This window comes from Dioscorea cayenensis, chromosome 11, assembly GCF_009730915.1.
Source record: "Dioscorea cayenensis subsp. rotundata cultivar TDr96_F1 chromosome 11, TDr96_F1_v2_PseudoChromosome.rev07_lg8_w22 25.fasta, whole genome shotgun sequence".
In the NCBI taxonomy this organism is placed as follows: Eukaryota; Viridiplantae; Streptophyta; class Magnoliopsida; order Dioscoreales; family Dioscoreaceae; genus Dioscorea; species Dioscorea cayenensis.
This window is the reverse complement of record NC_052481.1, coordinates 15,733,671-15,755,609: the sequence shown is the minus strand read 5'-3', so window position 1 is coordinate 15,755,609 and position 21,939 is coordinate 15,733,671. Positions and strand designations below refer to the sequence as shown.

Sequence of the window (21,939 nt, the reverse complement as noted above, 5' to 3'; positions counted from 1 at the left end):
AAAATCAACTAAAAGAGGGGAATAAAAATGAGTACAACTCTCAGTAGACTCATCCTCACAAAGGTAAACAAGAACCCTTTCTAGATTGCCTGATGCCCATTCACTCTCACCCACACACTTGTGTCTCTTCGATAGTTCATCCTAAATCTCAGAGCAGGGTCTCTTACATAGATGTTTCCACGTCCTAATTATATAGCATCTCTGTCTTTTACAATCTTCGTATCGCCTAATTGGACAATTTCCAAATTTAAGCATTGGAACTCCTCTTATAATCGAGCTTGCAAAGTGGCCCACCTGCTGACCTTGATTGAGTTACAGCATCCATTATAACATGACATGAAAATGCCTTCAGTCCTCCTTACTGTGTCCAAGTCTGAGTCGATATAGTTGAATCTCCCGATCTCGACCTACTAGCAACTAGCTCGCCTCCTTAAATCTTATCAACAGTAACATTGCCAGTGTCACACCCACATGGTGTGTCTCTATCATACCAAATATATTTTTCAAAAAACCTTTAAATGATCTTCAAATCTTTCTTTCCAAACTTGATCTTCATTTATCCAAGTTTGGTTCTTCATAATCTTGTCTCCATGTATGAAAGTGTCTTTAAATAGATCTGCCAATAAATAGCTTGTGTCTTCATTTGGTTTCTCAACAAACTTGGTCTCCAAGGTAGTTGCACACAATTTTGATTCACTTGCTAAATATTGATGTGTCTTCACATGATTATTGCTTGCGTTTCAAGAGAGATCCTCCAAGTTGATAGTCTTGCCAAAAATAGTTCCTCCAAAGATAACTTCATATCTTCATGTCATCTCTTGCCACATCATCAAGAGTTGCCACATTATCTTGTCTTGTCATCAATACCTTACCACATCATCTTCAGTTGCCATGTCACCATTGACACATGTCAAATGATACATAACATGGAGCCTAGCTATAATAGTGAGGTTATTTTGTTCAGTAAAAAGCTCATGTTATCATTTTTGCAAATTTTTTATTTTGGTAGTCATTTTTTTTTTAAGCCGTAAATGGGGGAAAGTCATGAAGTGGGGAAAGTGTCACTTTTCTGAAGTGGTGGAAGTGATATGACTTCTACCACTTTCTGTGTTCATTTTGCAGGAAGTGCCACTTCCATGAAGTGTCTAGTTTCACACTTCTGGTGTTCATTTTGGTGTAAGTGGTGTCACTTCTGCAATGACTTCCATAACATGTTCATTTCAACTAAAGTGAGGGAAGTGTATAAAAATAAAAAAAAATATAATAAATTTATGTGAAAAAGGATTAAAACTCTATATCTTTATAAAATCAAATATTTTTTATTTAAATGAATTTTATTTTTTAAATTTTATTTTAATTTTTAAACCAACAAGTGATCACAATTCCCTTTTCCTTGCAAAATTCAATCAAGTTCTTTTGTTGCCATAAAGGATGCATTTTTACCTACACATACAATATCACAAATAATAATTTATACAAGCATACAAATTTCACCCATACATACATATATATATATATATATACATACATATATATATACACTCCACTATGATGAACAAAAAAAAAATGCCATTTGAGTGGAAAGAAATTAAAAAGGATTGTAAGAAAGACAAGAATCAAGCAATGAAATTCTCAAATATGTAAATAATGACAATGGAGAAAACAATCCTAAGAAAAATATCAACTTATTTGTAATGCTTAATCAAGTATAAATAGTGAAACAACTCTGCATGGAAGCTAATATCAATGAAAAAAAAAACAATCAACAACACATGAGAAACTAATATAATTTTGAGTAGAATCTCATTTGACAACCAAACTAAAACCAAATATAAAATAATGTAAGCATGATTCCATACAACAAAACAAACAACCAACAACACATGAATTTTTTTGAGTTCATAAGTACATAACACAAATCTATACAAAAAAAAAAACATAACAATGCATGTCAAACATAAAATCCATACAATACTCTTACAAATACATAACAAAATAAGAATTGTCTCATTCAAGATTCACTTCCTTCAACAAAAAAGTTTGTCATCCATCACTCCAAAGAACAACCTATGCATTCATGACAAATACAATAAAGAACTCATTAAGTATATTAGTTTTAAATAAAAACAATTTGTGTTGTATGACTAGAAACAAAAAATGCATACCTAGTGTGATGACCTCCTCAAGGGCTAGAGTTTCTCATGGAAGCAATAAAGTTATCTATCCATCTTTTTCAGAGAGATGGCTTCCTCAAGTAGAAGTTCTTGGCCTCATTTTTGTTGTCGATTAAGCTATTAAAAACCATTTCTATGTCATCATCACTATAACCCTCCTTGTTCCACAAAGCATCGGTAAGTTTTTCTTTCAATGTCCTCTTTCTGGTCCTATCTATTGATGCCGCCAACTCATCTATCTTTTCTCCAATGTTTCGCCTAAACCATTTTCACCATTGGTCCTTGTTCCACGGGTAGCCTAGCAATGATCTTACTCCTAGAAGACCTTAGTGCTTCATGTCTTTGATTTCCTGTATCCATAGGTTCACAGTCTAATAGTGCATTAGATGGAGGTGCACTCTCATTCTCACTAGGCGTACCACCAAATTCATCAAAGATGGTCCGTGCATAATCACCAGTAGCATGATCATCTCCAGCAACCAAACATAGGTTATCAAAAATTGGTATAGGCTTGTTTAAATACTCCATGGTTTTTGGTTGTCCCTGTATAAAATGAAAGATAATGAAGTAAATAATTATGTCAATAATAGTGTGAATAATCTTGTTTAATATAATAAATAAATAAATAAAACAAGCATACCTCCGCATATGTACGATAGGTCTCATCTTCTAGCACTAACTTCTTTTCTGTGTCATTCCATCCAACACCACTGAGGTTCAAATGCTTTTTAATATCTTGATATTTTTGTTTCAAAGTGCACATATGATTCTCCACATTATCAGCATCCATGCAAGCAGTAAGGAACCTACTATTCATGACATTTGCTGCTTCTACAAATGCCTGGTGTTTGAAGGATTTGTCAACTTTTAGGCCACTTCTTGCCATGTCTGCAAACAATGGTATCAAGACATTATCCATTTCTTTTGTCCACCTTTTGTTTGGCATTCATTTCCGCTTCTCACCTTGTGCACCCTCAGTATTATTCATCCTACAATAATAATGAAAATAGACATCATTATCAAATCAAGGAAAAAAAAATATCCACCAAGTATTGAGTAATCAAACCATTTAATACAAACATGAAGTTTCACTATCCCAAAAAATTACTACAACATGAAACAAAACAAATGTAAAAAAACCATCCACCAAGTAATGAGTAAGAAAACCATTTAATATAAAATTGAGTTTCACTATCCCAAAAAATTACTATGACATGAAACAAAACAAATGTAAAAAATACATCCACTAAGTAATGAGTAAGCAAACCATTTAATACAAACATGAAGTTTCACTATCCCAAAAATTTACTACAACATGAAACAAAACAACTGTAAAAAATACATCCACTAAGTAATGAGTAAGGAAACCATTTAATACAAACATGAAGTTTCACTATCCAAAAAATTTACTACAACACGAAACAAAACAAAATAAATGTAAAAAATACATCCACTAAGTAATGAGTAAGCAAATCATTTAATACAAACATGAAGATTCACTATCCAAAAAACTTACTACAGCACGAAACAAAACAAAACAAATGTAAAAAATACATCCAAATAAGAGTTTTCATAATGGTGATCCAAAGGCACGACCACTTGGTAATTGTCATTTGCCATTATAAACCAGTATTGACATAGAAATATTTCTTTTTTGAATTGCATACTAATTAAAGATTCCATGAAATTTTATCACCAATTAAGTTAAACAAATATAAACCAATTAAAAATAGTTATTTATCATAACCTGGACATGACCATTAGATTGCATACTAATTAAAGAATAGAATGCCATACTCCCTTGCCAAAAACAAAAATGAGCTGTTTGTTGAAGTAGTTGAGGAAATTGTTGCTTCATGCGCCTCTCTATATGTAAGAAAAAGAGTTTTACATCAAGTTAGGAACTGCAAAATTCAATTGAAAACTCAGTCACAAGAATAGGTATAGCTTGTCTCAGATCAAAGAGAACAACATATCTTGTCTCAGTGCAAAGAGAATGACATCAAGTATAACTTCACAAATTATTGCATTAGATCAAATAATGTAGAAATTAATGCATTTTCAGAAGGTTATTGCTAAGCAATCCAAACAGCACCATTACTTTCTTATTATAATTTTTTAAATATTTTAATTTATTTCGGTTGTGTAATACATGGAGGTGTTTGCTTGCAATCTTTTAAATTAGCCAAATCATTTGCCATCCACTGACTTCTCGAATATTATTGTATATCATTTTATGTTATTTTTATTTCATTTAACATTTAATATTTTATGTGTCATCCACTGACTTTTCATATATTAGTTACAGAGTTGATTTTAATGAAGAAATTATGTGTTTTTAATTTTTAACATCAAATGAATGAAACACATTTATAAAATTGATTTATATAAATACAATAAATTAAGAAAATTTATTTTAAATAGCATTTGGTTATATGTAACTCTTCATCCACTGAATAAAGATAAATAATAATGTGCACATACAAAATAAAAAATTTGTCAATCATTGTGCACTTAGTTTAATGGCAGTTCAATTGATAATTGAACATCTAGTCTCATTTGATTGCTAGAGATGGAGGAGATATTTTAAGCAAATATGCTCTCTTCTTCATAACATCAAAAATATAGCTATCAAAATATTATACATGAAAAATACAATACTCTAAAAACAACAAACATAACACACAATCTAGCCCAAAATACATTAAAGATCCTGCATTGAGAAGCACACACAAAGGCAAGAACTGAAATAATCACAGAAGTATGGAGATAAACTATATTTCAACCTACATTGAGAAGCATTAGAGAGTAATAAACATCACTAATTGCTATCTAAACAAAATACCAAGTTTGAAGGCATGATTTCAACTCCAATCATACATTACAAATGAAAAATGCTTAGCAACCCACAACCACTGGTCACCAATGAAACAAAAATCACCAACGAAAATCATCAAAGCCCAACAAAAACACCAACAAAAATCATCAATTCCATATCTCTATTTTCTCCCCAAGAGATCTTTCAATTGCGAAAAAAATGCAAATTAAGATGGAGACCCCAACAAAACCTAACTGAGCATCAAAATGGAGTCTAATCCTCCATAAAAAAGCACCAAATCAACCAGCAAAAAGCCACAAAACTGGGATCAAGAAAAACTGTGAAGAAAAACACAATCGAGAGAAGAGAAGATAGTAAGATACATTAGGGGTTACGATCGAGAGAAATGAGAGGGTCGGTGAATTTGAGCTGGTATGGCCTTCTCCGCCGGCGGCTAAGATTTCAGACCAAGGAGCACTTGAGATGGCCTAGCAGAGGAGAGAGTGGAGAGATACCCAATGACCCACTTCAATGACTTCAAGGGAGTTTTGGAAGTGGGTGGAAGTGGGTTTTTATAAGGGGCTTACTTCCCCCACTTCAATGTAAAAAATACTGAAGTGGGTTTTAATTGAAACCCACTTTAGAGGAAAAGAACATAAGAAGTAGGGAAGTTAGTTCACTTCCTCCCACTTCCTCCCACTTACAGTGAAATTGAAACCCACTTCAGAGGAAAAGAACATAAGAAGGGGGAGAATTAGTTAATCCTTATTGAAGTGTGAATCCATTAACAAAAACTATTATGTTGAAATTTGAAGTGTGATGATGAAGAAGTGGGAAAATAAGTTTCAGCTTGTGTGCGCTAAAGTTTGGTATATTTATTTTTCTATGTGCACTATTGTTTAAGTGTGATTTTAATTTTATTATTATTCATGGGTGCAAAGTTATTTATTTGAGAATCTTTCTTTCTAGTTTTAATGAATCAATAATGTTTTTGTTTCATCATTGACTTTTTTTTAATTGATTTGTTGTAGAGTAAGGAGGAGCAAATAGTAATATGCGGCCTCTTAATGAGGTAGTAGTGCATCTAATTTTAAATTTATTATTATTATTCATGGGTGCAAAGTTATTGGGTTTTTTACCTAATTGGCCCTCATTTTTTATAATATTGTCAAAATGGCCCTAAGGCCATCACATCAATGCATAGTCAGCACATGGTGCTGACTAGGCTGCTGACTGGGTATTTTTAAAATTAAAAAAAAAAATCTTTTTTATACATTTTAACCCCTCATCTTTTTTATAAGTATTTAAATAACTTATTTGTTGCTTTTTTAACCATTTTTTATAAAATTGTTATTAAAATAAAAAACATTATTTGAAATTAAAATTATTATTATTAATTTTAAAAACAATAATTATTATAAATTATTTTAATAATATTTTGACTCAAGGACAGGGCCAAACAGTACTCCAATGTCCTCCGCAACGCACTAGTGTTCCTCTTGATTGGGTGCTCTGGGCCCTGGCACGTGTGACGCTCTCCATCGCTCGGGACATGGTGCGCACGACAATGGAATGAATGTCTACATGGCTCCCGGTGAACCACCTGGACCTCGCAAGGGGATCAAGTAGTGCACACTTGTAGTGGCAGTGCTTATCCCCATGGCACTCTGTTTTGTCATCTTGGCGAAACTTGACCCGAGAGGGTTTTATGTGATGCCAAGTGATGTGGTGGAGTCCCGCAAGGACACCGCCGTCGCCCGAACGGCCTCACCAACGCCTCCATTCGATCACTTGATCACCTGAGCGCCCTCGAATCAAAGTCATGATTTGGACGCAATTTCATCACTAAAATAATTTAAAATAATTCCATGTATAATAATAATATTTTACTAATAATAATAATTTAAAATAATTCCCACTTCAATAATTACCATTCTAATAATAATCAAAATATTAATAAAATAATTTAAAATAATTCCCGTTTTAATAATTAGTACTTTTTCCTAAATTGGCCCTGATTTTTTATAATATTGTTAAATTGGCCCCAAGGTCATCACATGCCTAGTCAACACCCATGTGCTGACTGGGTTGTTAACTAGGCATTTTGAAATTAAAAAAAATCATTTTTTTTAATTATTTTTACCCCTCATCTTTTTTATATTTATTTAAATAGCTTATTTGTGGCTTTTTTAACCCAAATTGTTTTAAAAATTGTTACTAAAATAGAAAATGTTATTTAAAATTAGAATTATTATCATTAATTATCTAAATGGGAATTATTTTAAATTATTTTATTATTATTTTGATTATTATTAAAGTGGTAATTATTGAAGTGGCAATTAATTTAAATTATTTATATTAGTATTAGTAAAATATTATTATTATGGTCGGAATTATTTTAAATTATTTTAGTGACGAAATTATGTCCTAATCATGACTTTGATTCGAGTGCGCTCAAATGATCAAGTGATCAAACGGAGGCATTCACGTTGTCGTCCGGGCGACGACGGCATCCCGGCATGACGCCCCCACCACATCACTTGGCATCACATAAAACCCTCTCAGGTCAAGTTTCACTAAGATGATAAAACAGGGTGCCTGGGGACAAGCACCGCCACTGTGAACCAGCACCGCTCAGTCCCTTGCTAAGGTTCGGGTGACTCACCTGGAGCCATCTGGACATTCCATTGCCTTGCGCTCCATGTCCCGAGCAATGAAGAGTGCCGTGCGTGCTGCCCCAACGCACCCAAGCAATAGGAACACCGTCGCTCTTCGGCACCTTTTGGGCCTGCTCTTTGATTAAAAAAATTATTTAAATAATTTAAAATAATTGTTGTTATAATAATTGATAATAATAATTGCAATTTCAAATAATGTTTTCTATGCTAATAACAATTTTTTTTTTGAAAAAAAGCCACAAATAAGTTATTTAAATAATTTTTTAAAAAATGAAGGGTTGAATGTAAAAAAATGTTTTTTTTTAAAATTTAAAAATGGTCAGTCAGCCTAAATAGCACATGAATGCTGACTATGTGTTGATGTGATGGCTTTAGGGCTATTTTGACAATATTGTAAAAAATGAGGGTCAATTTTTTGAAAAGCCCAAAGTTATTTATTGAGATTCTTTCTTTTTCTAGTTTTAATGAATCAATAGTGTTTCTTTTCCTCATTGACTTTTTTTTTTCCTTAAATTTATTGGCTGTAGAGTAAGGAGGAGCAAATAGCAATTTGTGGCCTCTCATTTAGATATTGCAATTTGTACCCTACCCGACGGGTATACCCGTACCCGTACCCGGTCAAAGAGGGTATTGCCCTCTTTGACCGGGTACGAGTACGGGTAAGGGTATTACCCGTTAGTTTTTGAGCGGGTACGGATCGGGTAAGGGTATGCCCCTACCCTACCCGTACCCTTACCCTTACCCTTACCCGTTAAAGAGGGTACGGGTTTTACCCTTACCCTCTCATATATATATATATAATATTTTTTTATTAAACTAAACATTTACTCACAATTTACTCAATATCTATTTTCATGGTGATTAATTTGAAAATAATACTTCAAATTTTCTCTTAATATATTTTAAATTTTATTTAATTTCTATATTTAATTATATTTGATAATATTATCAAAATTGAATTTTAGATATATATTAAGAATCATAATTAAATTAAAAAATAAACAAATATAAAAAATAATGTTATAATAATTTATTCTATAAATTATAAGAACATCCTGAAAAATAAGATACTAATAAAAAATCAATTGAATATAACTTATGAGAATTACTTATAATGTTTTTTATATTCAAAATCTTACTAGATATTTATAAAATTTGAAGCTATATAAAATATAAATAATAGATATATGAAAAAATTTTAAACAAAACCCAAGATGGTTAAACATGAACAAAACAAAAGGTAGAGTTACCATTGAGTCCTAAATAGACGTCATTTTTATGTGATTATATAATTTAAGATAAACAAATATATATCAACTTGTAATTTTGAATTTATGGACATGTGTTTAAAGATTGTAATATAATGTATAATTAATTTATTTTTATTATTATTTAAATTTAGTTCGATAATTTGAACAACGGGTAAGCGGGTACACTGCGGATATACCTGTACCCTGCGGGTAAGGGTAAGGGTATGATTTTTTTTACCCTGAAGGGTACGGGTAAGGGTACGGGTATGGGGTAGGGGTTACGAGTACGAATAAGGGTTTTGGCATACCCTACCCATACCCTACCCGTTGCCATCCCTACTCTCATTGCTCTCAAATTCTCAATGAGGTAGCAGTGCAAGTAAGGAACTTCTCAATCGATAGCCTTTTTAATGAAGTAGTAGTGTTTGCAAGGAACACTTATTATTTTGATATGTACTTATGAAACCTTTGGATGATAGTCAATTATAATAATTAAATTTATTACATGCAGATTCAAAATATTTTGCAATAAAAAGTCATTATAAAATAAATAATGATATTATGTAAGTAAAAAATTTGTTTATTCCAAATAATTAAATATAAATAAAGTATTCATTTAATTTAATAATTACTTATAAGTCATACAGTTAATTTAAATATTTAATTTATAGTAATTGAAATGATTAATGGTATGCGGAATTTTTTATAGTTAATAAAAGAATTTGTTTAATTTAAATATTCAATAAAAATATTAAATAAATAATTGTGTTTGAGATATATTATAAATAAACACATATTTCATATATAAATATTATTTTTTTTATATTAAGGGTATAATGGTAATCCTATCATATCTTTTTTTTCCCTAACTTTTTACATTCCCAATAAGTTTTTTCTTCAACTAAATAAAGTTTTAATTTCCATCTCTTTCAATTCATCCATCGGTTGAGAAATTGTATTTTCTAAAATACAATTTTTAGTGTCAAAAATATATAGTTGACACTAAAAAGCACACCTTCAATTTTTTTTAAACTTTGAAATTGTATTTTCTATGCAATGTTTGTCATCTTTCTTATTATAAATCCTGTATAAAATAATAAATAAATAAATAACATAATTAATGCCATTCTAGGCATGGCTTTGAAAAACCAGGATTGAATGGTTTGCTAGAAATTTTTAGGGATCTGAAGGTCTTTTGGAAATTGCTCTAGAGCCTCCATATTATTTTCTAATAAATAATAAAATATATATATTACTCTCTTCTATTTTTCTTTTTTATTTGTTATAAATTTATATTTTTTTTTATCTGCCATCAAAAAATATTTATTATTATTATTTTTTAAATTATTTTTAATATTTTATTCAACTTTTTTTTTAATTAAATATGAAGATATAAATTAAGTATAATTTTAAAAAATAATTAATTTTTTATAAAATTTTATAAAATAAATGAGTTTCAAAATTTTGTTAATCACGGATAGAGTATTTGATAATTTAAAAAAAATATATTAACAAAAGCTTAAATAAAAAACATCACATCATTCATGTAAAAACCATACATATAAAAAAAAAACCAAAAAGTCACGTACTGCAGACCCTACGAAAAAGCGCCGAATCTGCGATTTCATGCGCCCAAACTTCGAAACAACCTGAGAGAACGGAGTGTTTTGCGCTCCAACACACCGCCAGCCACTTGACACGTGCTCGTCGCCGCCCTCCACAGAGCTGCCACTGCTTCTCATCCATTCGCTGCTACCAGTCTCTTTCCCCTTTTCCTCTCTCTATCTCCATCGTCTTCTTCGCCCGCAGAGACTCCCGTGAGTTCTTCAGGTCTCTTCTTATAGAAACCCATTGTTTTCTCTTTCTTTATCCTTGTTTTTTTGGGAATTTTTCGGAGGAGACATTGTTATCTTTTAATCGCTGGAAGGTGTTCTTTTTTTTGGGTTTTTAATTGCCATTTTATGTATTTGGTAAAGCAAGAAGTGGAATTGTAGGGAAGTTGGTTCTGGTTTTGTTTTTTGGAATGCTAAATGTTTGGTGGTTTCGAAGATGTGAATTTTGATGGGTTTGATAACATTGCGGTTTTTTAGTAGTACTTGAAGAGAGATCGGATCTTGTGTGGGAAGAGATGTTGCTTTTTTAGAATATTTTGAATTATAGATTTTTAGTTGTTTGTTTTGGGGTGCTTCAGATTTGTAAAAAGTTTTACTAACTTAGTCTTTACTGTTAAGCTCATGAAAGCACATTGTTTTTATCATGCAAATAGTCATCTATTTTTAATTTTTATGACATCTAAGTAAATGGTTTATATGAAGTTTTAGATAATTTATACATAAGGCACTTTAGTTGGCACAAACATGAATTAGAGCCACAAACAATTACATTGTGTTTTTGGCATCAACTTACAGGATCCTTTAGTTGTTTTGCTTTTTCCCATGAGATTTGTTTATGTTTATTGATTTGGTGCTAATAAAAGGATGAGGGAAGACACAGCATCAGGATTTGTATTATAGTGCTCTTTATTCTTTAAAAACAAACCATCAGTCTATAAATACGTGTATATATTTGAGATAAGAAAACCATTGATAAAAAACTATAAACAGAAATTGTAATTTTTTGTTTATATTCCATGGTGAATTGTACTAAATTGCCTTAAAGGAAGTTAGGAAACAATTTCTAGAAAGACTCTAGTACAACAAGAAGACAGAATTAATAATTTTAAACCATCAAATCTAGAAATTGCATGGTGGTTATCCAACATGATAGATTGCAAATTTGGTCTTGAAATAGGCAAAACAAAAGTATACCAGTAAACATTTATATGGTCTGACCTTGATTGTTTCTATATTTTCTATTTGTATATATTTTGTCCATATTGTTATTTTCTTGACTATCCGTAACTTAATTTTTGATTGACATGTCAGACTAATTGAGATGTATCATTTATGTTCCTCTTGCATTTTTTACTTGTCATCTACATAAAAATCAGTTGGTCAAAATATTTGATATATTACAAATATGATAGGTCATGATCGCATTTGGTATGTTCGATTTGTAATCCTATCTTTCATTTTTCTTTGGTGCTCAAATCTAACTTGTTAGGGGTTTCCTACGTCCTTCATAGTTGTTTTATTCACTTCTACAATAATTATAAATTTTAATAGCTCTTGGTTGTGATGCTATCTTTCATTATTATTATTATTATTATTATTATTATTATTATTATTATTATTTTTTATTTATTGTTCTTTTATTGTAGGTTCATCTACCTAACATCAAAATGGTTAATTTTGGAAAGAAACTAGTAGCTAATCAAGTTGAGGAGTGGAAAAGGTATGCCCTTATTTCTTGATCAGTCTTAATTTTTCTTTTTCTGATGAAATTGAGAATTTTTATTTTGGATTAGAAACTTTGTAAGTTTATGTACAGCAGCAAAGTGATGCTAGATGTTATTCTCTGTGTTAATATGGCAACATGTCCTTTCTTGTCATAATGCTTTATTATTATTATTATTTGACTTGAGCCCTTGTAGCAGGAGAAAAAAATCAATGTGGTTGTCTTTGTATTTATTTATTTTGTTGTTTTTTAATTTTTTATTATTATTATTATTATTATTATTATTATTATTATTATTACTACTATAATTACTATTATTAGCTTGTTTTAGTTTTGCTACTCTTTTATACTTGAACAGTTGAATGCTTGGATAAATTTTGTGAGTAAATCTGTAGTGAGTGACTATAAGTGGTAAATAAACCATGCTCTCTATTATTGTCTATTATTGATACTACTAAGGCATTGATTGGTCTATCTATTACATGATTTATTTGTTTAAAAAGTTGATAATTACCATTTTGGTAGCTAGATTACTATGCATTCAAGCTTCAAGAGTTTTAAGTGTTAGTAGGTTAAATATTTCAATAAAGACCATTGTGAAGAGAGATGGTCTATACTTTTAGGGGAATAGTTTGGTAACGTCTCTTATCTTATGGCTGATCAAAATCAAATTATGATAAATTTGGTGTTAGTTAATAGTCATGCAACTTTGGTCATTATCTTTTAATTCTATTTGTTTTTTGTGCAACTTATGACACAGTGTAAGGTGTCACACCTATCTTTGATGTTGTTTTAGAGATGTCAAAATATTTCCTGTGTCATTTCTGTTGAAGTTAAGGACTTAGAACAAAAGTTAGGATTAACGGTGCAAAGAAAATTGTGACCTTGCCATATCAATCGAAACTCGTTGTCTTGTGTAATTTCTATTTTGCTGTTGCAGTTATTATATCAACTACAAATTAATGAAGAAGAGAGTGCGCCAATATGCTCAACAGGTTGAAGCAGGCAGAAAAGATCGCCGTCAAATCCTCAAAGAGTTCTCTAGAATGCTAGATGACCAGGTATTTAAATTTTTCTTCAGATTAACATGAGCTTTCCCTTTAAAATTTTTTATGTGTATTTACATGGGTTTTTCCTGTCATTGCTGACCTATTTATTTTGGTCGATAGCACATGCATCCTGATATAGTGATATGCTAATTGTAGCATATATGATATTTTGAACCCATCCATCTGAAATTTATTGTACCTTGTCGGTAATTTTACCATTTAATGTCAAAAGGATGTGACTGTAATGTGAAAAAGATGGATTTGGAGTTCAAAAAGATTTGGTACCCTATACATTTTGGAAGCTGAAAATGGCAAATGTTATATGTTGCCAGGACTAAGCTAGTTTCAATACTTCTGTCCTGTAGAAGATTCTTTATTCCATGCTTTGTATATTCAGCATATATGTGTATATCTGATAAGATATTGCTAACTATTGCATTCTATAGACTCCATGATCCTTTTTGGAGAATCCTTCTAAAATTTTATTTTCCAAGGCCCATTGCCCATTTAGGATGCTAATTAATGATTTTCCAATTTTTCTTAGATTGAAAAATTTGTCCTTTTTCTTTTGGAGCAACAAGGGCTTCTTGCAAGGAGAATTGAGCTACTAGGAGAACATCGTACACTTCTTTCAGGACAGCCAGATATTCGACAAATATCTGATCTGCGAGAGGCATACAGGGCAGTGGGTCAAGAACTTTTGAAACTTCTTAAGTTTCTAGACATGAATGCTACTGGCATCCGTAAGATATTGAAAAAATTTGACAAACGGTTTGGATTTAGGTTTACGGATTATTATTTAACTTCTCGGGCAAATCATCCTTACTCTCAGCTGCAACAGGTCTTTAAGCATGTGGTAATGTTTCTGCCTAAATGTCTCATATTTGAGTTGTATTGTTGGCTGATTTATTCACTTCCTTCTTTCCATATATATATATATATATATTGTGTATTTTCAATTGCATCAGTACTTATTTTGTGGGTATCAATTCTCTGATATGTTAGCAGTAGTAGAAGCTGCTGTTTCTCTTATGTGGAACAAATTTCTAATCCTTTTATTGGTGGACAGGGAATAGGAGCCGTTGTAGGAGCTTTGTCCCGTAACCTTGCTGATCTTCAAGATCGTCAGGGGAGCTACTTATCTATTTATGACCAGCCATCTGTTTCTGTGAAGGTTTCTATATGAATGAAATTAACTTCTACAACATTAAAGGCTTCTGTAAATGTGGTTAAATAAGGAATTGAAGAATTAGTTGCACTGATGATATGTTTGCTATTGCCCAGGATCCTATTATTGATCAAATTCAAGCATCGGTTGACAAATTGACAAGATCAACAAACTTTCTTCAATTTTTAGGACAGCATGCACTTATTGTGCATGAAGATATTCCTAGTTCTGCAGAGGATCAAGCTGATGCTGATAAATACCATTTCATGTCTCTTCTATTGAATTTAGTGAATACTTTTCTCTATATGGTCAACACATACATCATAGTGCCAACTGCAGATGACTACTCAATGAACCTTGGAGCTGCAGCTACAGTTTGCGGTGTTATTATTGGGGCCATGGCAGTTGCACAAATTTTCTCTTCAGTTTACTTTAGCGCATGGTCGAATAAGTCCTACATGAGTCCACTTGTATTTAGCACTATCCTACTTCTCGTGGGCAATACCTTATATGCACTAGCTTTTGATCTTCAGTCAATTACAGTTCTCCTCATTGGCCGTCTACTTTGTGGGTAAGCACTCCATTTACTTTAAACATTGAAATAGATTATTTGATCAAATTTCATATTTTCAGTTGCCATATTTTTGTATTTACTTCCATAACTTCAAGACTAGGTTGTACCAGTTACCTTTTTGTTTTTCATGCTTTTATTTTCTTTTATGAAAATTGTGGCCTAATTAAATATGAAAGTTGAGAATATGTATCTCTTGCAACTTTTCATTGTTCACTCTTATCTGATCAAGGCAATGACTAGGCCACTGTTCTCTGTTGTTTTAATAAACTATCAATGTAGGTTGGGTTCTGCAAGGGCTATCAACCGCCGTTATATCAGTGACTGTGTGCCCTCTAAAATACGCTTGCAAGCTTCTGCTGGTTTTGTTAGTGCTAGTGCCCTTGGAATGGCTTGTGGTCCTGCCCTTGCTGGCTTTCTCCAAACTAAATTCAAGATATACTTTTTAACATTTAACCAAGACACCTTACCAGGATGGGTTATGACATTAGCTTGGCTTTTATATTTGTTTTGGTTGTGGATTTCCTTCAGAGAGCCTACTCGTGAAGCTGCTGAGAGCCATCCCCCACAGGATATTAATGCTGGTAAGTTAGAGTTCATGCTCATTATAATATCTTTTAGAAAGAGTTTATTTAATAATCATCAAAGATTTTTTATGATCTTTTCTAACTTATTTTCAATTTGAACAAAGTTCTTCCTATAGAAAAATGATTGTGGGCAGCATAGTTTCCATAATTTGGTTGGTTCTGACAATAATAGTTTTGACTTTGATTGATGGATCGACTGTCTCCTTATTAGCTTCTTCTACAAATCATTTTTCAGTTTTCTTCACTGTATGCTTTTCAGATTCTACAATCTTGCTGTCATGTGTCTTTGTCTATTTCTCTCCTATATCCTGTCCTTTATCCCGATTATTGCCCATATGTAGGTTTTATTGTGGCAGTTTCACCTAGTATCAATATATAGCATCCTTACAATTCTTTCCATCTTTGGGCAAGGACAAAATGCGGTTGCCAATGGAAATTATTTATAGATATTTTTGATAGGAAAGAAGGTTCTTGCAAGAGCCATAACATCTGTCCCAAATAATATTATGATGCATTCTTCTCTCAAATCTGAAACCGCCTGGGTTATCCATAAAATCAAATGGCTCACTCTTTTTTGTTTGTTTAACAATATAATTATTTCTCATGAGTTGTCCTTGGATCATTTTTGTGTTTGTGCGTGTGCTAGCAAAATTCTCCCTGAGTAGCATTTGATCATATTTGCGGTATTGTGATACATATGTTGCAACTTGGTACTTGTGCTAATACAAGAAGGATTCTGCTCTTGCTACTCTATTATCAACTCCATCTTTGTCAATTTCTTACAATAACTCCTATTTTGCCTTGTTATGATTTCCCTTTGACAAACTCCACAACCTGTATTTTCATTTTGCTAAGTCTCTTCATGTATCAATTTAGGATATTGGAATAGTATCTACTAGATTTTCTTGCTTGTGTGAGTACTATATTCCAAGTCACTCCAATTCTATTCTCTTGAAGTAAACTTCATGACCCACAATTTTTCATGAAGTGTTTGATTTTGGGAACTTTGCCTATTTTCCACCACTTTTGGGCACTGATGCCCATTTCTCCATGGAACCTTTAAATGATGATTGCAGAATGTCTTATGGCTACCAAAATACCATTGTGATAACTTAGATTGATTCAATCACAGGGCACTTGAAGAATGATTTGGAAAATGGCCTTGTGAAACCTTTGCTCTTGAATTCGGAAGAGAATCATGATGAAGATGGAGAGCAAGATTATGATGAGAGTGAAGAAGCCTCTGAAGATTCTCGCGGACCTGCAACCTCAGTTGCTTCAGCATATAGATTACTTACACCATCTGTGAAGGTACTCTGTTCCAATTTAAACAACACTTAATGACTAACAATTTTGGAGTATTAGCCTGTGCATGACTATTATAATCTTGAATCACAAAATCCCGTTGCAAAGATTTGATTGTAATTATGTTGAAGCACATTAAGCTGCATTAATTTTGCCTGTAACACTGTGCTCATGGTAATAACTATGAATACCTATGGCATCATTTCTGCGATTCAGTCAGTTTGGTGCATGGAGGTAGCATGTTATATCAAACAAGCCCAAATCTTTGCATAGATAATAATGAATCATCCTCCATTTAAAATTAGATTGTGCAATATTTGAGAGCAGATATTTTGATGACCTTGATGTGATGATAAATTTGTTAATTTTCAGAACTTTCGAGAGATCCTTTATGTTCAGATTTATAAAATACTCAGATATATGTAAACCCAGCCATTCTTGGATATAATACTTCTGTCACCATAGCTTGTATTTTCATACAAACCTTATGATACATTTTCCTGAATTTTATGCTTATGTTTTGATATGAAACAGAGTTTTGATCATCGTAGTATGCCTGCCCATTAAAAGCCATGGAAGGAAACCTTGATTATTTGTATATACTTGAGTCATACCACTAAGGCAAAAGTTATAATATCCTGAATTCCAAATTCTTTCTGCATTATTTTTCATCCGCAGTGTTTGCTTGTGGTCATTACAAGCAAAATCTTCTCCTTGGAATCTAAATACAAGGGAACAAATTGATTGTGTTGGTTATTGAGGAAATTCTTGCTTTTTTGAGATATTTAATTAACTTGCTCTCCTTGTATGTCAACACTCTTCAAAGTTGTTGCTTCCTTTTTTTATCTCATTTTTTTTAAATCTGGTTTTTCTCTTTTATGGTTTCGTTCATGGTAGACCTGCACCTTTTTACTTATCTTTTCTTTTTTCCTTTCATTTATCAGGTTCAGTTGTTGATCTATTTCATGCTTAAGTATGCAATGGAGATATTGCTTTCGGAATCAAGTGTGATTACATCATACTACTTTGGGTGGACAACAAGCAAAGTGGCAATTTTTCTTGCTGTTCTTGGGCTGACTGTCCTGCCTGTGAATGCTGTTGTTGGGACCTACATTAGCAACATGTTTGAGGACAGGTATTCGATCATGCTCATCTATAGGCAGGAAACAATTTGCCATTGATTATGTTGTTAAGTCATGATCCTTTCTCTTTGTATGTGCCATTGTGGAATGAAATTCAATCATGATTTCTAATTATTTTTTATTTTTACATCTTGCTCCAGTCATCTTAATTGTTATCCTTAAAAGTGGCTATTATCAAATTATTATTATACTTGGGGTAAAGGGCGAGTGAGAAAATCAATTATATTTAAAACAAAGATTTATAAAATTAGGGTTTGGCCTCCTTTTAAAATTAAGGTGCTTCGTTAAATTATTTGAATAGCATGATCATAACTAACTTTAGAGGATGATGAGTGGTGGTTATCTTGTAAACTACTTGAGTTGCTCATTCTACTATATTTTGATCAGAACTAACCCTTATTAGACATGGAAGTAGCATAAGCACTGATATGAAAGTTGGATGGCAGTAGAATCACTACTAATAAAGGTTTGACATTGGGAATGTGCTGTATCAACTACTGATAAAATGACTTGGTAAAAAACACTTCAACTGCTACTGAAAGTAAAACCAAAGTGTGTGGAGGATTATAAGGAGTTACATTATGTTTAAGGAGAAATAATTGACCACTAATGGCTTGATGAATTACTGTAAATATTATTTGTAGATTAACTATGGACTATGGTTTGGGCTTTGGAGCTGATCTTGAAATGTATGCGAACACTTATTATTGGCGTAAGTTAATATGGCTGGTGAACCAACCTTATTCTTACATGATGAGATGAGTGTTGACACTGAGATTTTGGCTAGTTGGTGTTTGATCAAGCACTCATGTAAATCAGGATCATAGATGAAGCAATTGTTTGGTCTATAATTACAAATCTTACTGAAATAGTGCAGCTTGAAACCATAGTTTGTTCTTCTTTTGTCTTCCGTAGTAAGATGTGATCATTGACCTGATTCATAGGATCCTAGTTGTGGGTATTGATATTATAAACTGATTCATAGTATTCAATATCTGATGATGGAGGAAAACAATAATCTGAGATTGAATACTCATGGATTATGAAACTAAATCCCTCATGCCTTCTCCACTTAATTTGGAGTATCACTGCTAATGTTTGACATGCAGAGGACAGCTTTCTATTGGACTATTTTTCAGAAGAAGGCCTCACATTTAGCATGTAATTACGTTGATATGTGTCATCATCATACATAAATTTGGTTTGAGGAATCTGGGAGAACTTGGCAACAATTTTCCCTTTGAATTTGACTGAGCCTTTCAGCTGTTAAATTCAATAAGCTTAAATACTAGAGGCCTCTAGCTATAAGGGTGCAGATATTTTACTTCTCTTTATATTGTCACCATCCTGTCAATATTCAAGGTGGTTTGTGGCGCTTAGTTAAAGTTAATAACCAGAACTGATAAATCTTGGCATTTATTTGTTTTATTTATTTTATTTTATTTTGCACAAATGCATCTCTTTGTTTTCTCGACACCAGAGTGCATGTCATGGTGTTATTTGGCTTGCACCTTATCCTGATTTTCTAATTGGTAATCTTGCAGGCAAATATTGTTGGCATCTCAGATTATGCTGTGTGTTGGCATACTCATGAGCTTTAATTTTGTAGGCTCTTACACTGTACCACAATATGTAAGCTCAGCCCTCATCACTTTTGTGTCAGCTGAAGTCCTTGAAGGTAAAGAATTCATCTGAAGATAATTTAACTTTAATCGGTATCATTGCCTCCATTAAAATTAATAGATCATTGCTCCATTTAAAATTTTTGTTTAACCTGATTCTTTCCGATAATCTCATAAAGTTGTATCAAAGGGAGTCTATCATTTCATTTAACCATCTTATGTCATTTCTGAATTTGCATGCATTAAACATCGAACAATTCCATTAGCTTATGAGAATATAATGCATGCCTATAATTATATAAGTGCTAAATTTGACACACTTTCTCACTCTTGTATAAAGTGTGTGACACTACTATTTATTTTTAACATTAGTATTGTTCTTTCACCAAGACATACATTTATCTCACAAGCATATTTGTCGGGCCATGCAGGTGTTAATCTATCCCTTCTATCACAAGTTATGTCATCACGGCTTGCCCGTGGGACTTACAATGGTGGCCTGCTATCGACAGAAGCAGGGACCTTGGCTCGAGTGGTTGCAGATGGCACGATTACATTAGCTGGTTATTTGGGTGTAGGAAGGCTTCTAAATGTTACCTTAATCCCATCACTGCTAATCTGTTTAACCTGCATTCTTTCAACTTTTCTGACATTTCCCACTCTGTATTGATAACTTTGCCAAAATCATCCTTCAGTCTTCAGTAGATTCATTCGTTTCTGTTAGATCAATAAACATGCATTGTATATATGTTATTTATGATGCCTTCAAGTAATAATTGCACTTGTGTTCTTTGAATGTTCAAAAGTTAATCCGTCTATACGAGGAGCACGATTTGCGAACTTTATTTTTCTGTAAGTTTCAGATTCTCTTGTGGATAATTTGGATTGGAGCAGGTGTGCCATATGAGGAACTGGTATCTGCTTTTCATGTTGTGCTATCAATGGAATTGTTTTTCATTCTCGGTAATGCGAAATTTATCATTTACTCTCTAGTGTGAGATATTGAATGATCATTTGAAATTCAGATTCCAAGCTTCTATCTGTTGTCTAATATTATGATTCTCATCTCTTGTAATAAAACAGAACAATTAATGTGTTACCAAGAGGGTTGTTTATGCATGCCAAGTTACACTGCTTTTTTTTCTTTTTTTTTTTTATTTGAAAAAGGAGCCAGAAGGCTGATTTTATTGAAATAAAAGAAAAAAACTACAACTGAACAGGATTACAAACTAAGAAAAAAATCTACAGGGCAACAAAGCACCAAACTAAAACAAAACCAAAATCAGGGAAAGATTTCATGAGCCATTGAGGGAGATCACGCCCAGAATGAAACGAGTTCAACTCATGAAGATTTCACCCAAAAATGGCAAGCTTGACTGATACTTTCAACCAATCTCTTGGAATGACATGAATGTGGGGATTAGAGGCACTTGACAGCAAGGGATTAATTCGATTGATCAACGTAAGCAGGTGCCAAGAGCAAGTAGAATCAACCGCACGAAAGAGGGTTGGAATGTTTGAATTATCAACGAAAATGTTTTGAATGCTCAAGGAATGATTAGAAGAAGCTTGCAGCGTAGTAACAAGGATCTGCAAATCAGCCACAATCTGAGCTTCAGCCAAATTTGTCTTGCAACCTACAGTAGAAATTTTATAATCAGAAGAAGACACAAAGAATCCTCCACTACTTACCTGATTAGTGCCATTCCAAGAGGAGGCAATGACTACTTACCTGATTAGTGCCATTCCAAGAGGAGGCAATGAAGAGAAAATGGCCATCAGTGCTGGAGAAATTATTGAGGAGCATCTTCCTGCAAGAGATTTGATTGTAAGCACAATTAAAATTTTTAACTTGATTGAAAGCCCTTTGAGCAATGTTGGAAAAATTCGGGTGTGTTACGAAAGATTGAGTTACACCGAGCTTTCTATAAAAACCAGGCCACCAAAGCAATAAGAACTTTAATTCTCATGGGATACAACTGATGAGAGAGCCAAACTCACAAAACAAATCCCTCTAAGATCTGAATCCTATTGCCAGTTAAAACTGAGAGAGATTGCCAAACACCCTGAGCTTTACAACAATAATGGAACAAATGTTCAGGAGATTCAGGATGAAGATTACAAAAAACACATAGGGTACTTTGGCCCAAATTAATAGAGCGGAGATAATCTTCCTTTAAAAATTAACCAAAGAAAGTGCTTTACACGAGGAATGATTTTAAGGGGCCGTTTGGTTCGT

General features: G+C 32.5%; 3 protein-coding genes across 7 annotated transcripts; 1 reads left to right on the top strand and 2 right to left on the bottom strand.

Annotated features, from left to right (window-relative positions):
* Positions 1–2,432: 2,432 nt before the first annotated feature.
* Positions 2,433–7,695, bottom strand: LOC120271639. The gene is made up of 4 exons (XM_039278311.1): positions 7,658–7,695; positions 3,138–3,163; positions 2,815–3,062; positions 2,433–2,717 (listed from the first exon to the last, which is right to left on the bottom strand). Exons 1-4 carry the CDS (start codon positions 7,693–7,695, stop codon positions 2,433–2,435), a joined length of 597 nt encoding a protein of 198 aa, XP_039134245.1.
* Positions 7,696–10,558: 2,863 nt separating this feature from the next.
* On the top strand, positions 10,559–20,625 carry LOC120271872 (SPX domain-containing membrane protein OsI_21475-like). 4 transcript variants are annotated; one of them, XM_039278548.1, is made up of 11 exons: positions 10,559–10,737; positions 12,180–12,253; positions 13,197–13,317; positions 13,850–14,161; positions 14,375–14,479; positions 14,590–15,044; positions 15,327–15,628; positions 16,764–16,942; positions 17,881–18,071; positions 19,623–19,756; positions 20,132–20,625. In XM_039278548.1, the coding sequence occupies exons 2-11, from the start codon at positions 12,201–12,203 to the stop codon at positions 20,368–20,370; spliced, it is 2,091 nt and encodes a 696-aa protein (XP_039134482.1). In that variant the 5' UTR covers positions 10,559–10,737; positions 12,180–12,200; the 3' UTR covers positions 20,371–20,625. The 4 variants fall into 4 exon arrangements, with proteins under 4 accessions (XP_039134482.1, XP_039134480.1, XP_039134483.1 ...); XM_039278546.1 differs by having other exon boundaries at positions 10,559–10,750; XM_039278547.1 differs by lacking the exon at positions 10,559–10,737 and adding an exon at positions 10,784–10,847.
* A 339-nt stretch (positions 20,626–20,964) lies between these two features.
* On the bottom strand, positions 20,965–21,556 carry LOC120271822. 2 transcript variants are annotated; one of them, XM_039278495.1, is made up of 2 exons: positions 21,433–21,556; positions 20,965–21,392 (listed from the first exon to the last, which is right to left on the bottom strand). In XM_039278495.1, the coding sequence occupies exons 1-2, from the start codon at positions 21,505–21,507 to the stop codon at positions 21,054–21,056; spliced, it is 414 nt and encodes a 137-aa protein (XP_039134429.1). In that variant the 5' UTR covers positions 21,508–21,556; the 3' UTR covers positions 20,965–21,053. The 2 variants fall into 2 exon arrangements, with proteins under 2 accessions (XP_039134429.1, XP_039134430.1); XM_039278496.1 differs by having other exon boundaries at positions 20,965–21,290.
* Positions 21,557–21,939: the final 383 nt, after the last annotated feature.